Here is a 15,981-nt window from a genome sequence, read left to right on the forward strand (position 1 = left end):
TGCCAGGTGGTAAGGGATACCAAGCTCAACAAGACAGTGTTTCCGTCAAGGAGCTAATGGTGTCCTGGGGTATGGGCAATGCTGTTTTGAAAAAAGGAATCTCAGGATACTCTCTGAGTACCCATGAGAGGGGATGCATGAAAAGTTTCCTTGAGGAGAAAATATTGAACTGATATTGAAAATCAGGACTTCGCCCAGGAAAAGGGAGAAAGTGATAGAAAAGAAGCATTCTAGTTACAGCGAACTATATGCCAAGGCATGGAAGCAGAATAAAATAATGTTTAGAAAAAGACAAATAATTTGGTATATCTGGAGCATAAGGTACATGTAGGGCAAGGGAAGCCAAGTCCAGATCATAAGTATTCTTCAGTGCTGATTAAGGAGTTGTGACTTTATGTGCAGATGGTGGAAGCTATGAAAGAGTTTAAGAAGTGGCGTGGCAAAGCCAAATTTGTGTTTTAGATCAGTCTATCCTTTTTATTAAGCCTGGATGATGGATTGAAGGAAGCAAGCCTGTAGTCAGAAAATCAGTTATGGGGCATTAACAAATCTAGAAGAAAAATGGCAAGAATCTGACCTAAGTCAGTACTAACGAGGATAAAGAGATATAGTAGGGAGAAAGGGAAAGAGGGAGAGGAATGGACCTAAGCACTCCTCAGGAATCAGAAGCAAAGCAATCTGATGCTGAATGAATGTAGAAAATGAAGATAAGGAATAGTAAAAGATAACTTCCATGGCTTGAATGAATGGGAAGGCAGCTGTGATGTCATTCAGTGACAAAAGAAACATAGGAAGATAGCCTGGCTGTATTGGGAGGAAAACAGGGAATATATTTCAGACAGAATGGTGCCTGGGGATTAAGGGAATAAGAGATTCTGCCTCTTTATCTCAAAACAGAGATTTGAATCAGGGCTTTTCTGTTGTGTTCCTGTATCATTGTTTCAAAACTGCCATTAAGGATGTATATTATATATTTTATAGACATAGGTATATATATCCATATTTTGATTTTTCTATGATAAATAAAAATTAAAATATTGCAGACTCCTGTACTTTGTAAAGGATGTTTTAAATCATGTAATTTGAGAGTTTCACACAATATTAAAAATAATCTAAACCAGCCCTTCCTTTCTAGATGAATCTCTGAAACCCAGTTTGCTTAAGTGACTTGTCCAAGGTCACAGAGTAAATCAATAATAGTACCTTGAATTAAAACCCAGATAATGCATCTCCTAGTAAAGAGAAAAGTTAAGCAGCTGTTTATAAACATTTTAAAGTTTCATGACTGAATTTTTCTGCATATTAAAAGGTGGGATGCAAAAGAGATGTTCCAGGCTAGTGAAATGTGTTTTGGCACAGGAAACATCTCGTTTGTTTATGTGAAGAGAGAATGATTTTCCCAATTATGTGAAATGGCAACTTTCAGCATCTATAAAATTGTGGTCTTAAAAGAGTCATAACTAAGAAAAATAATTTTAAAATGTATTCTTATGGGATTTTTCTGGGGTACCCTTGAAGCTTAGCTTCTCCATATGTCTCAACAGGGGTCTTGCCATTACTCTGTTGGAGGGATGTAACAAACGTCCCCTCAACATTATTAATTACAGTAGCTGAGAGCTTCTTCTTACAAAAAAAAAAGAATATTTACAGGAAGAAATACAGTCAGAAGTAAACTCCATCAGAATATTCACCTAATCTATTGAAATGACCATACTATAAGCATCTATTTCTGGGAAGATTCAACTCTTTTTACTGGTAATATCTGGCACCAGGCTTAGTGCATAGGATGCATTCAGCACATATTGCTAGGACTGAACTGAACTGGTGCAGGATTAATAAGCCTGAACTAATAAAGGGTCTGGTCTCAGCATTTTTTCTATTTGAAGGGTGATGCATAGGGAGAATAAAAGGCAGGGAGATGCTGAGACTCCTGGGCGAAGGAGCAGCTAGTGGGTATTAGTGCTGGAAAGTGAGAATAGAATCCAAAAAGCAAAGTTAAACTCCCCCAAACTGATAAGCATGAATTAGTATTGTAACGGGGTAGCCTCAAATTAAGAGCCATCGGAAGTAAAGCAAGTAGGAAGAAGCAAGAGGCTGGAAAAGAAATGTGGGATGAGCCAACACCAGCAGCCATTGCTGCTGGCTCAGCCTGCTGATACAAGTCTGAGTTTCCCACACACCAAGTGGCCACAGCCCGACATCTGACATCAATTAGTTGTTTCACCTTGCTCTGTAACCTCTCTGAACCTCAGTCACCACATCTATAAAATGAGATTCTTGGAGCTCATAATATTTAATGTCTCTTCCAGCTCACTTATTCTAATGGATTTCTTTCTTCTGTGAATACTGTTTTTTCAGATACCAAAATAAGAAATGAGATTCATGTCACGCATATCACTACAGAAACTATTTCAAATGTCAGTTTGATGGATCCATTGTCTATAAAGACAATAATGCTTCTCCATATCATAAAAGAAGCAGTATACTGGAAATTCTAATAATAGAAATTCTTGAAAATAATATATTTGGTCTCAGCCATCTTTTTTTATAAAACCATAAGCCAAGATTTGGGTGCATGTTCAGTATTGCCACTGATTTATGAAACAACAATATTAGATAAAAGTATCAACATTTAAGGCATTTTTTTGCATTGCTTTACCTTTTTATTACTTTCCCATATTTACCCTTTTACTTTATTTCATGGTTGTTTTGCCATAACTGAGTAATACCATATGCACCAACATTCAATGAGAGTCCATTTAATCTACAACATATTTTAAGTGTACAATGCCTTTGTCAATTTTTATAGGGCTTAAAATGTTATTTTCCTAAGAATTACATGGGGAAATTCTATTCTTTGTGCTTTAAGACATGCTCTTGTTTAAGAGGTTCCTTGAAGTGATCTCTTGAAGTGAAATGATAGAGAATGCATTTCATATGCAAGACATGTCATAATCTCACACAGATTGTGGTTCTTATGAACATGAAGTGGCAAGAGTTTTGAGGGCCCAGTAAAAAATCTCTCCCCAAAGTCTCTTTTGTAGTAGAAAATTATAGCATTAATTCTCTGCTAGTCACTGGGCAAACGACTTGGGCATGCAATTTATGAATGAACTATAAATGTCTGATAATCTTCACTTCTTAAAAATATTTTTTCTTTTACTTAAGAATGCTCCTTGTCAAACACTGGACTCTATATTTGCTTTCTCACCACCTAAAACATTTCCCAGGATATTACAGGCATCAATCACTGTGAAAATGATTAAATAAAAAAATGAAAATTTATCCTTGAACAGTTGCACCTCGTTCATTCTGTAGCCTTCATTTTTGTATTCCCTGCATGAATATTGTGTGTTACCAGAATTTGTCTGTGACATTCATGAGAGTGTGCTTATGCTTGATGGGTGATCATTCTTTAGAAGGAGCACATCCTGAGGGGGCCCATCTAGCTTCTTTCAAAGCAACATCATGGCTCTACCCCAACTTACTGTGTGATCAGAGACAATTTGTCTAACTTCCAGAGTCTGTTTCCTTATCAGTGAAGTGAGAAAAATAATAGAATGGCTGGATTGTTATAAGTAGTCAATGAGCTGTGTATTTGTAAAACCTTATACATACCTAGCTTTAGTAAAGGCTTAGTGTGTTGTCATTGTTGAAATTACTTTTTGTTATATTAAGCAGTAGTTTGTAAGAAATAAAATCAGTGGAAGAAAACATTATTGTAAACTGTATACTAAGACAGAAAAGGTAGGTGCTGATGAGAGTATTTTTAATGACCCATTGTATTGAAAGTGCTGGCAAAGTAAACTTGCCAACTACCTGGCTTGAGATCTGTCACTCCATCTCAGATTACCTTGCCATCTAATATAGTAAATCAGAATGAAGTAATCACTCTCTAATGTTGCATGTTTTTTTCAAAGAAAAAAGTAAGTGAATTCTCAATGAGCTGGCTAAAAATGTAATCAGTCAATCAATCAGTCAACCAGCCAACCAGTCCACAGCAGAACAGTTCCCACAATTCTGATGTAAGTGAAACAGCAGAAGGTAGATTTGAGTCCTTTCTTTCATTTCTAACAAGACACCTAAGCCCTCTGAGCCTCAGATTTTTAAATCATAAAATGGAGTCAATACTTTCCTTTTAAGGTTGGTGTAAGAATCAGGTCAGACAGTGTATGAAAGTTCTTTGTAAACACAAAATCACTTTACAAATGTAACATTAATTCCTTGCTTAAAAATCATCACTGATTATTTATTGTGTCATTTGGAATTGCATCCTCTTATTAGCTCTTTGGCCCATATTTTATAAAAGCTCTGGAGTCAGACACTGAGAGTGGCATTGTAGTCAAATAATTTTATGAGTCTGATTGGGAGTCTCCTACTTTATAACCCATTAGCTCTTGTGGCCATCAAATTCTACGCTTAAGATTCACATCTTAGATGTTGATAAAACATGGAACCTTGAAGTAGCCATCATATTCTGTAAACATATTTTGAAACCAGTACAGAATATATGAAGACAATCAAATTTGTTGCATATATTTTCAGAACCTGGCTAATGTAGCACTTGAAGATGGATTTCACAAATACATATCTACAGAGGAATGTTTATAGATAAGATGAAAGTTGTCCTCCTCATTAATTACACATCGTATATTTGACTTCTGCCTCTCTCCTCAGCGTTTAAGTCAACTACATCTGGTTTTTGCTACTTAAGTGTGCCATTACCTTTTACATTAAAAAGCAGTTAGAGAGAGCAGCCCCATTTGATTAAAAAATAATTAGCTAGCATTAGATTCATGTTACTCATCGTGGCAGCCCAAAGAAGAATTTTAGGATAGGTTGGAGACCTGCTTTATTTCTAAAACAGGATCAGCAATAGAATTGGGATGCTCTTTGTGATGAATACTGGCATAAGGCAGATACTTGATTTGCTGGTGTTGATTTTTACAGTTAAAGGCACAGTAATACAGAATAGATGAATGGATAGTTTCCAACACTGATAAACTACAAAGCAGCTAAACCTTGATGTAGTCACTCTGTCAGAGGGAGTCCTCCTCTATGGAGACTGGGGCACATGATTATTACTACACCCAGAATAAGTCAGACTCTGGGAACTGACTCCCACTATACAACCACATAAGAAGTTGATGTAATTGTATCAGCAGATCTATACTGGAGCTCACTGGTTAGTGAATTTTCACTCAGGAAAGATATCTACCTAGGGAAAACAAGTTGTTAGTTGAAATTTCTCGGTAAGCGTGGAATCTGGCATAAAATAATTTTGATGGTCTAAGTCACTTTTACTCAAGGAAATTGCCATTTTGTGAACAAAGTAAGAGGCTAGTTGTTCTTTAGTCCCTAGGTCGAGTCCATCTCTTCGCAACCCCACGGACCGTAGGCTGCCAGGCCCCTCTGTCCGTGGGATTTCCCAGGCAATAATACTGGAGTGCACTGCCATTTCCTCCTCCAGGGGCTCTTCCTGACCCAGGGATGGAACCCAGGTCTCCTGTGTCTCCTGCATTGTAGGAGGATTCTTGGAGCCACCTGGGAAACTCATAGAGTAATTAAGTAGCGCTTAAGATGACTAGATTAAAGGTTAAAAACATGGGTTTTAGCACTGGGGGTTGAATTCTTACTTGTTCTTGAGCAAGCTGTGGATTTTCTAAGCCTTATTAGTCTCACCTATAAAATGGCTATAACAATACCTACCATATATAATTGCTATAAGGTTTAAGTGCTATCATAAAAGGAAAAGCACGTAGCTCAGTGCCTGCAGCATAGTAGACACAATGGCTAAATGTCAGCTATAAATGCCAGATATCATCTCCATGATGGAGATTTATCTGCTGTTTTTGAGAATATACACATTTATATACTGCCCCAGATTTCTGGATAAGCATGAAGCATACTGTAAATACGTGCTTGAGGCTTCCTTTGCTAAGCATTCATTGTTAGAAACTTAAATCAATGTGATTGAAGCAAAAGAAAAAAAAAAGTGGGCTGCTCAAGGAACATCACACAGTTTACAACTGCATGTCCAAGGATGAATCTGGCTAAAAACAAGACAAGATTGAGGTACTCTAAAAGTACCCTTCTGTCTGTCTTACCTGGCTATCTACCTATCTACCTACCTATCTTTCTGACTTAGCCTCATTCTTAGGCTGGCACTGGTTTTATGATGGCAAAGTGGTACATCAAGTGTCAGTCATATATGTTACCAACTTACCAAAGAGGAAAAAGAAGTTCTTTTGTAAACGTTGGACAGAATTGCATAACTGAGACTTAATGGCTTTGCTTATGGTATCTTTTCATTCTTGAACAATTCATTCTCTCCAAGCAAGAGCAGAACATTGTGGTTTGTCAGGCTCAAACAGGTACCTATCCCTGAAACTAGGGTAAGACAACTGTACTCAAAGCATTTGTTCTGAAGGAGGAAAAGACACTATTCCAAAAGAAAGTTAAGGGATGTTATTAGAAAAAAGAACATATGAGCAGAATCCAAAACAATAGATGTCTGATACTCCAATCTACCCTCTGTTCTCCTACACTGCTATTGTTGTTTAAATATGTTAGTTCAATTGGAATAAAACCAAGATTGAATTTAGCCTAGAGACATAAATTTTGTTAAGATAGTTTCTAGATATGTATCCTAATCTATTTTGTAATTGTTTTATATATATAAAAAAACTTGTTTCCCCCTACTTCTAATTTGGGAATAAAGGATGAAGGGGAGTTACCTTATATTGACCATGAATAAGGTCAGAACTTATTACTAATAACATGAGTTTAATTGTGACCTTTCGTTTTCTTTAGTTTGGGGCAGCCTCACATATGAGGAATAGAAATAAGAGATGTTAGAAAGTGAACTGCCAAAGTTTACAGAGAAGAATTTATTTTTAGGCTATATTTATTACATGACAATAGTGTTACTATAGATTATAAAATAGGGGATGTATTTTGGTTCACCAAATCAGTAAAAATCACGTAGCTGTTAATGATTTGGAACCCAGCTTGTGAAGCACGACTTGGCAGAACTATCCAGTGGTTAACAGTGTTGGTATGAGAGTTAAGGACTTCAGTACTCAATTCCAAGTCTGACTGTTTTGTGGTGTGTGGCCTTGGACCTGACTTCTCTCGGATGCAGTTTTCCCCATATGTGTAATTGGGTAATAAAATGTAGTCACCGCACAGTGCTGGGGGAGAATTAAGTGCACTGAGAGGGAAGTGCAGGCTTCTTTCTGTATTTTTCAAGCAGTGCACATGCTCAGCCTTATTCTCCCAGGTGCCTAATGGGCTCCCTTATATTAAGTCACTTAGTAATTTTTCTTGGCCTCTATGGTACTATTTATTTTACAACTGTAGTATTTTCTAAGATGGCACCAACAAGGACTAACTGTTGCCCAAAGCAAGAAAGGCAAATGCTGCTTTATGGACCATATTTTCAGTGTGTGTGTGTGTGTGTGTGTGTGTGTGTGTGTGAAGGAGCACTGAGAAGCTCTGAGGCTCTGCCACTCACTTCATATGCTCTTGCCCATACTTTAATATTCCTTTAAAAGACTTGTGTTTTGGATAACTGTCCCCCTCCCACTACTTGTCCCATTTCTCTAACCCAGCATAATCTTTTATTTTTCATTACAGAGGAGGCGGAATTATTCTCAAAGTTGAGTGGTCATTATGATAATAATGAAAAGACCAGAGAACCAAGATTTAGATTTAAATTATTCTGGTAACTGTTGAGTTTTTGCTGGATGACCTTAGGCTCATCATTGACCTTCTCTAATTCTGTTTCCTCACCTATAAAATGAAAAGAACAGTGAGCTCATCTGTGCGTGACTCTCACACCTTTGCTGTAAGGGTTAAATGAGAAAGCGCTGGCCAAGTGTGAATTTCCATGCTGATCGTGTTGAGTCGATGTGTGCATCAGTATATTAGGAGTTTGTTAGCAACTGTGTTCCTGTGTGCTCTGTCCCAATTTCCGCAGCTCCCAGAGTTGCAGAGGATTCCTGCCAGATGGCTGATTTGCCAGCTGTGTCTTGTTTTGTCATTGTAAATATTACATGCTCCAACCGAAAGGATTTGCTTATAATGTAGTATGCCTTGCCCTTCATCTCTTGCAGATTGAGAATTACATTGTGGAAAATATGAAGTCGGAGATGGCTCAGATACAGCAGAATGCAGTTCAGAACCACACGGCCACCATGCTCGAGATAGGCACCAGCCTCCTCTCTCAGACCGCAGAGCAGACCAGGAAGTTGACAGATGTTGAGACCCAGGTACGTCTCAGCCCAGAGTTGACAAACTCTTAACTGGAAAGATTTCTTTTTTTCTTCCTTTAGCTTACTTCATAAACACAGAGCACATTTCAGCACTGAGATTGGGGAAACATATACATTTTTGTTTATTGGTAATAACAACAATGACTGCCTGACATGCTAGGCATGCTTCTCTTGATTTCATGAGAGTTGATATATTTAGCTTTGTATGTTTGCAAAAACAGGACTGGCAAAGCACTTAATCAGCATTTAAATTTCAAATAAACACTGCAACTACCAACTGTGATATGACCTATGTCAAACAGAATAAGTGTTTGTGTCAAATCAGTGCCTTTGATGTACATTTTGACTTATACTATTTTATCTCTGGTAGTACTCTACCATAATGGCACCTGCAGAGGTTTTGTGCAGTCAGTGGATAGGAAGGATAACCCCAAATGAACTTATCTGGAATGTGTAGCTTTTTTTTTGTCAGCATGATTTTATAATGAAAAGTAAATTAAAACTCTGTCTTCATATGTATGTTCAGGTATGTGTGTGTGCTCAGTTGTTCAGTAGTGTCTGACTCTTTGCAACCCCATGGACTGTAGCCTGCCAGGCTCCTCTGCCCATGGAATATTCCAGGCAGGTTGCCATTTCCTCCTCCAGGAGATCTTCCTGACCCAGGGATCGAACACATCTCTTAAATCTCCTGCATTGGCAGGTGGATTCTTTTACCACTGTGCCACCTGGAAAGCCCCATATAGACACATATGTATATGTATTATATATTATATATTACCCTACTGTGGACAATGACATGCTTATGTTCAAGTCAGTAAAATGTCTTTTAACTGTCACTGTCACAAGTCTACCAGTACAGTCTAATGAAAATATTATTTTTGATGACTGGAAGATAATCTCTTGGTCCCCTTTTAAACATGGAAATGGTTAGTCCATTTACCCCTCTTGAAATCCAGAGGATGATTCTGTCTCAATGAAGTTGATTTCTGGAATTGAAGGTGAACTATATTGTGAAAAGATAAACCGAGGCACATTAAACTTTTCAAGAGTTTACTTAAGCAAACATTGATTTAAATTGTGCAGCCCAAAAGTAGCTCTACTACAGGAACAAAGGGAAAGGTTTTAGTATGGAAGATTTAGAAGCAAAGCAAGGAAATTATTTGATTGGCCATAGCTTAAGCATTTGCCTTATTTAGGGAAGCCTAGTTGGCTGTTTGTGATTGGTTGTTCTTAAGTTTCATTTTCATGGATTTAAGCCCATTGACTCTGGCTTAGATTTAGGTTTGCTTATGTAGGTTACCAAGGCATTAGAGTCATCTCAATCCGATGGCCTCTAATGTTTAACTTTTAACAATATAAATTCAAAAATAATATGCAATCTTTGTTATTATTCAGTTGCTAAGTGGTGTCCAACTCTTTGCAGCCCCATGGACTGCAGCATGACAGGCTTCCCTGTCCTCCAACATACAACCTTGTTTCTGTTTTATATTATTTGTGTTAATGGCATCACAGGTCAAATGTTGATATTTAAAGACAAGTAGCAATAATAATGTATATGGACAGGGCATTTTATATTATGCAAAACACTTTCTCATGGACAAATGATACTCATGAAGACTATTTAGAACAGAAAGCTTGAGTGGTTTTCTCACATTGATACAGCTTGTTGTTGTTAGTAGCTAAGTTATGTCCAATTCTGACCCCATGGACTGCAGCAAACCTGGCTTTCCTGTCCTTCACTATTTCTTGGAGTTTGCTTAAACTCAAGTCCATTGTATCAGTTATGCCAACCATCTCATCCTCTGTTGATACAGCGAGTGAATTGAGTTTGGTACTCAAACTGAGACATACACATTTCTTTCCTTTTCTGGCCTCCTTGATTAGTGATAATACCTGCATTGGCAGGAGGGTTGTTTACCACTGGTGCCATCTGAGAAGCCGCCATACATATTCTACTTAAACCTAATTGAAAGTAAAAGTTGCTCAGTCACGCCTGACTCTTTGCAACCCCATGGACTGTACAGTCCATGGAATTCTATAGGCCAGAATACTGGAGTGGGTAGCCTTGCCCTTCTCCAGGGGATCTTCCCAACCAAGGGATTGAACACAAGTCTCCCACATTGCAGGTGGATTCTTTACCAGCTGAGCCACAAGGGAAGCCCAAGAATACTGGAGTGGGTAGCCTATCCCTTCTCCAGCAGATCTTTCCGAACCAGGGCTTAAACTGGGGTCTCCTGCATTATTGCAGGTGGATTCTTTACCAAATAAGCTATCAGAGAAGTCCTAAAACCTAATTATTCAAGTTCTAATGCAAGGCCAGGTTTACAAAGTGAGTCCTAGATTACTCCTTAATCTCAGTACACTCTATTCTTTTGTCATAAGCATTTATAAACCTTTAGTGCTACCCAGGCATGCCCCCAGGTGTTTCTTCCCTTCTCTAGTCTACTTTGGTTCACTTTGGTAAGTCTTGCTATTCCTTAACTCATTTTGGGTCTCAGTTATTTTAGAAACTCATGCCAATAGTTTCACAGTGTATTTTAATGCCCTAGCTTTCACATGATGTTGTTATAAAGATAAGTAACTTACTGCTGACCTTCTAGACTTGAACTTAATTAAAGTAGGTAGAACCTTGGATTTATTGCAGTGGTGTTTAAAAGTATTCTTGTGCTCAATAAGCATCTTAATCAGAAAAGAGAGAGGAGTACAATTAAATAACCCTACCGGTCATGGTGGTGAGACCAGGAACCAATGCTGGGCCTGTCCCTTCCTCCTTAGTTTAGCTTGCAGTGTTTTCTTTACTCTGTTACTAGTTCATACCAATATCTCCTCTTTCTAGTTCCTCTTCCAAGCGTGCAGTGTGAAGGGATTAATTTCAGATATTATTCATGCCTCTTGCTGTAGTGTGAATCTATTTCTGACTTCTTCCTCAGGCCAATTTTGAGTCAATGTACACTAGTAGACCAAAAAAAATGTATATTAAAATTCACCTCTAATAATCTGCACTTACTTCTTTTTAAAGCAATTTTACATGTATTCAGTTCAGTTCAGTTCAGTCACTCAGTCATGTCTGACTCCTTGAGAACCCACGGTCTGCAGCATGCCAGGCTACCCTGTCCATCACCAGCTCACAGAGTTTACTCATGTCCACTGTGTCGGTGATGCCATCCAACCATGTCATCCTCTGTCGTCCCCTTCTCCTCCTGTCTTCAATCTTTCCCAGTATCAGGGTCTTTTCAAATGAGTCAGCTCTTGGCATCAGGTGGCCAAAGTATTGGAGTTTCTGCTTCAGCATCAGTCCTTCCAATAAATATTCAGGACTGATCTCCTTTAGGATGGACTGGTTGGAACTCCTTGCAGTCCAAGAGACTCTCAAGAGTCTTTTCCAACACCACAGTTAAAAACCATCAATTCTTCAGTGCTCAGCTTTCTTTTAGTTCAACTCTGACATCCATACATGGCTCCTGGAAAAACCATAGCTTTGACTAGCCTTTGTTGGCAAAGTAATGTCTCTGCTTTTTAATAAGCTGTCTAGGTTGGTCGTAACTTTTCTTCCAAGGAGCAGAACAAATGTCTTTTAGTTTCATGGCTTCAGTCACCATCTGCAGTGATTTTGGAGCCCCCGAAAATAAAGTCTCTTCATGTTTCCCCATCTATTTGCCATGAAGTGATGGGACCAGATGCCATGATCATAGTTTTCTGAATGTTGAGTTTTAAGCCAACTTTTTCACTGCTCAGTTTTCCAAATTTGCTGGCATATTGATTGCAGCACTTTCACAGCATTATCTTTTAGGATTTGAAATAGCTCAACTGGAATTCTATCACCTCCACTAGCTTTGTTCATAGTGATGCTTCCTAAGGCCCACTTGACTTCGCATTCCAGGATGTCTGGTTCTAGGTGAGTGATCACACCATCGTAATTATCTGGGTCATGAAGATCTTTTTTGTACAGTTTTTCTGTGTATTCTTGCCACCTCTTCTTAATATCTTCTGCTTCTGTTGGGTCTGTACCATTTTTTTCCTTTATTGTACCCATCTTTGCATGAAATGTTCCCATGGTATCTCTGATTTTCTTGAAGAGATCTTTAGTCTTTCCCATTCTATTGTTTTCCTCTATTTCTTTGCACTGATCACTGAGGAAGGCTTTCTTATCTCTCCTTGTTATTCTTTGGAACTCTGCATTCAAATGAGTGTATCTTTCCTTTTCTCCTTTGCCTTTTGCTTCTCTTCTATTCACAGCTATTTGTAAGGCCTCCTCAGATAACCATTTTGCCTTTTTGTATTTCTTTTCCTTGGGGATGGTCTTGATTCCTGCCTCATGTACAATGTCATGAACCTCTGTCCATAGTTCTTCAGGCACTCTGTCTATCAGATCTAATCCCTTGAATCTATTTGTTACTTCCACTGTATAATTGTAAGGGATTTGATTTAGGTCATACCTGAATGATCTAGTGGTTTTCCCAACCTTCTTCAATTTAAGTCTGAATTAGCAATAAGGAGTTCATGGTCTGTGCCACAGTCAGCTCCTGGTCTTGTTTTTGCTGACTGTGTAGAACTTTTCCATCTTTGGCTGCAAAGAATATAATCAATTTCTATTAGTTTTTAATAATTTTTAAAAAATATTTAGTCGGGTAGATATTATTACCATCCCTTGTTAAACATGTGGAAGCTGAAACTCAAGAGAGGTAAAGAAATTGGCCCCAGGTGAAAAAAGCTTGTGAGTATTAGAGGGAAGATTTGAACCCAGACAGTCTGGCATCAGAGTCGACATGCTTTACAGGCTCTCTGTCTATACTCTCTCTCTCTCTTGTGATTCTGTTCTCTCTCAGAGGCTACAGATGCAACTGGAGTTCTAGCAAAGGATAAAATGAATTTCAGATAAAGCAAATTAATGTGGATCTAATAGTGGCAACGGAACATTTTCTATACATGATGAAGCTGCTGCTTTTGCTACTGCTGCTGAGGGAACCACCATCTATTGGTGGTTTTTACCATGTGCCTGCACATCATCTCATGTAACCCACTGCTGTCCTTGTCGCTTTCTGGCTGTGTAACTATTAATATAAAGAAGTTCTATAGAAACAGTGTAATTCTCCTCCAACTTTCAATCATTTATATAGAGCCATAGTTTTAGAAACGTAATTTAATAAAAATTTTAAAGATATATTTTGAATACCTCCTTGATGCAAAATATTTTCATAAGTACCAAATAGAATACAGCAATAAGTAAAGCAGTCTTTATACTCAGTGAGCTTGAGTTAATGTGACAAAAATTTGCTAAACCATTTCTTTCTTGACTTTCCATTAATTAGCTATGGAGCCTCCCTCACAGTCATAAAAATGCATCTTTCCAATTTCCTGCTGGTGCAGAGGTGTAATAGATCAATGGCCCCAGCTGCTGGGCTCTGAAATCCATCACTGTGTTAGTACAGAGACCACAGTTCTCAGCGGCCCCTTCCAGCTAAGGATGTATTGTGGCAGTGATATTTAGACCCACTCCTGGTAGCTGTAAGATGCCACTGACACATGACTTGGCTAAGGGCTCTCCATCATCAGCCTTGCCAAACTTTAGCACAACTCCCTGCACACTAAGATGTTAGCCTTACTCCTTTCCCTCTCTTCTTCATTGTGATTAGATCTACATCCCAGTCAGAAGGTGACCCTAGTCAACTCTGGCTTTTCCTCAATTTTGTCTCGTAGGTATTTCCCCTGATTAATTTCCTGCAGCCTGGTATCTGCTTCTTAGAGGTCACAAACGATCACACCTGTTATTTGGACTTGACTCATACAATTGTAAACTTACAGTAGTTCGGGAACAATTTAAACAATGAGCTTGTATGTCTAAGCAAAAATAGGTTTGAAAGAACAGAAAGGTCAGCACTCAAAGTTGAACCACTATCTCTTTAACTTGATGAGAGGATAGCTGAGTAAATATTTAACTTTTTGACTGAATTGAAATGGCAGTAAAATAAATTTGCTAATGAGTCATCCAAGGAAAATACCCTGATAATTAATTTTCTCACAAGGTCTGGAAAAGGGTTTGATAACCCATTAGAAGAGGGCTTAGTCAAATTTGAAATGCCATTTTTCAATGGCATTTTATTTTTGTAAAATAAAGTTTTATATGTTGCATATGGGTGGTCTCTCAGTGTTGTTGTCCATTCGTTCAGTCGTGTCCAATTCTGTGACCCCATGGACTGCAGCACACCAGGCTACCCTATTCATCACCATCTCCCAGAGCTTGGTCAAACTCATGACCATGGAGTCAATGATGCCATCCAACCATCTCATCTTCTGTGGTCCCCTTCTCCTCCTGCCTTCAATCTTTCCCAGCATCAGGGTCTTTCCTAATGAGTTAGCTCTTCGCATCAGGTGGCTCAACTATTGGAGCTTCAGCTTCAGCATCAGTCCTTTCAATTAATATTCAGTACTAATTTCCTTTAGGATGGACTGGTTGGATCTCCTTGCAGTCCAAGGGACTCTCAAGAGTCTTCAACACCACAGTTCAAAAGCATCAGTTCTTCCGTACTCAGCTGTCTTTACAGTTCAACTCTCACATCCATACAGGACTACTGGAAAAACCGTAGCTTAGACTAGACAGACCTTTGTTGGCAAAGTAATGTCTCTGCTTTTTAATATGCTGTCTACTGCAAGGAGATCCAAACAGTCCATTCTAAAGGAAATAAGTCCTGGGTGTTCATTGGAAGGACTGATGCTAAAGCTGAAACTCCAATATTTTGGCTACCTCATGCAAAGAGTTGACTCATTGAAAAAGACTGAGGCTGGGAGGGACTGGTGGCAGGAGGAGAAGGGGACAACAGAGGATAAGATAGCTGGATGGCATCACTGACTCAATGGACATGAGTATGAGTGAACTCCGGGAGTTGGTGATGGGCAGGGAGGCCTGGCGTGCTGCGGTTCATGGGGTCTCAAAGAGTCGAACATGACTGAGCAACTGAACTGACTGAACTAGGTTTGTCGTAGCTTCTCTTCCTCAGTGAGAGAGCAGAATTGAGAAGTTGTACCAGGGCCTGCTAAGACTAAGATATTTACTATCTGGCTTTCTACAGCAATAGCTGATTAACTCCTGCACCAAGATTCCAACTCATAGAGAGCAAGGATTTTGTCTATCTTGGTCACTACTCTATCTTTAGGATTTAAAATAGTACTCACACAACAGGCTATCAATAAATACATGTTAAATGATTAAATTCACTAATAATAGTCACATTGTTGTTGTTCAGTCTCTCAGTCGTGTCTAACTCGGTGACCCCATGGACTGCAGCACGCCAGGCTTTGCTGTCCATCACCAACTCCCAGAACTTGCTCAAACTCATGCCCATTGAGTCAGTGATGCCATTCAAACATTTTGTCCTCTGTTGTCCCCTTTTCCTCCTGCCTTCTATCTTTCACAGCATCAGGGTCTTTTCCAATGAATCAGCTCTTTGTATCAGGTGGCCAAAGTAATGGAGTTTCAGCTGCACCATCAGTCCTTCAAATGCATATTCAGCATTGATTTTCTTTAGGATTGACTGGTTTGATCTCCTTGCAGTCCAAGGGACTCTCAAGGGTCTTCCCCAACACCACAGTTCAAACGCATCTTTTCTTCACTACTCAACCTTCTTTCTTGTCCAACTCTCATATCCATACATGACTACTGAAAAAACCATTGCTTTGACTATACAGATCTTTTTTGGCAAAGTAATGT

At 38.8% G+C, this 15,981-nt stretch overlaps 1 protein-coding gene across 1 annotated transcript in view; it reads left to right on the forward strand.

Moving 5' to 3' along the window:
- ANGPT1 (angiopoietin 1) overlaps positions 1 to 15,981 on the forward strand; it is a 298,338-nt gene that overhangs the window by 171,855 nt on the left and 110,502 nt on the right. The window contains exon 2 of the mRNA XM_069600381.1: positions 8,118 to 8,273. Coding sequence (XP_069456482.1) covers positions 8,118 to 8,273 — 156 coding nt within the window. The remainder of the gene's footprint in view (positions 1 to 8,117; positions 8,274 to 15,981) is intronic.

This window comes from Ovis canadensis, chromosome 9 (genome assembly GCF_042477335.2).
Source record: "Ovis canadensis isolate MfBH-ARS-UI-01 breed Bighorn chromosome 9, ARS-UI_OviCan_v2, whole genome shotgun sequence".
NCBI lineage: Eukaryota > Metazoa > Chordata > Mammalia > Artiodactyla > Bovidae > Ovis > Ovis canadensis.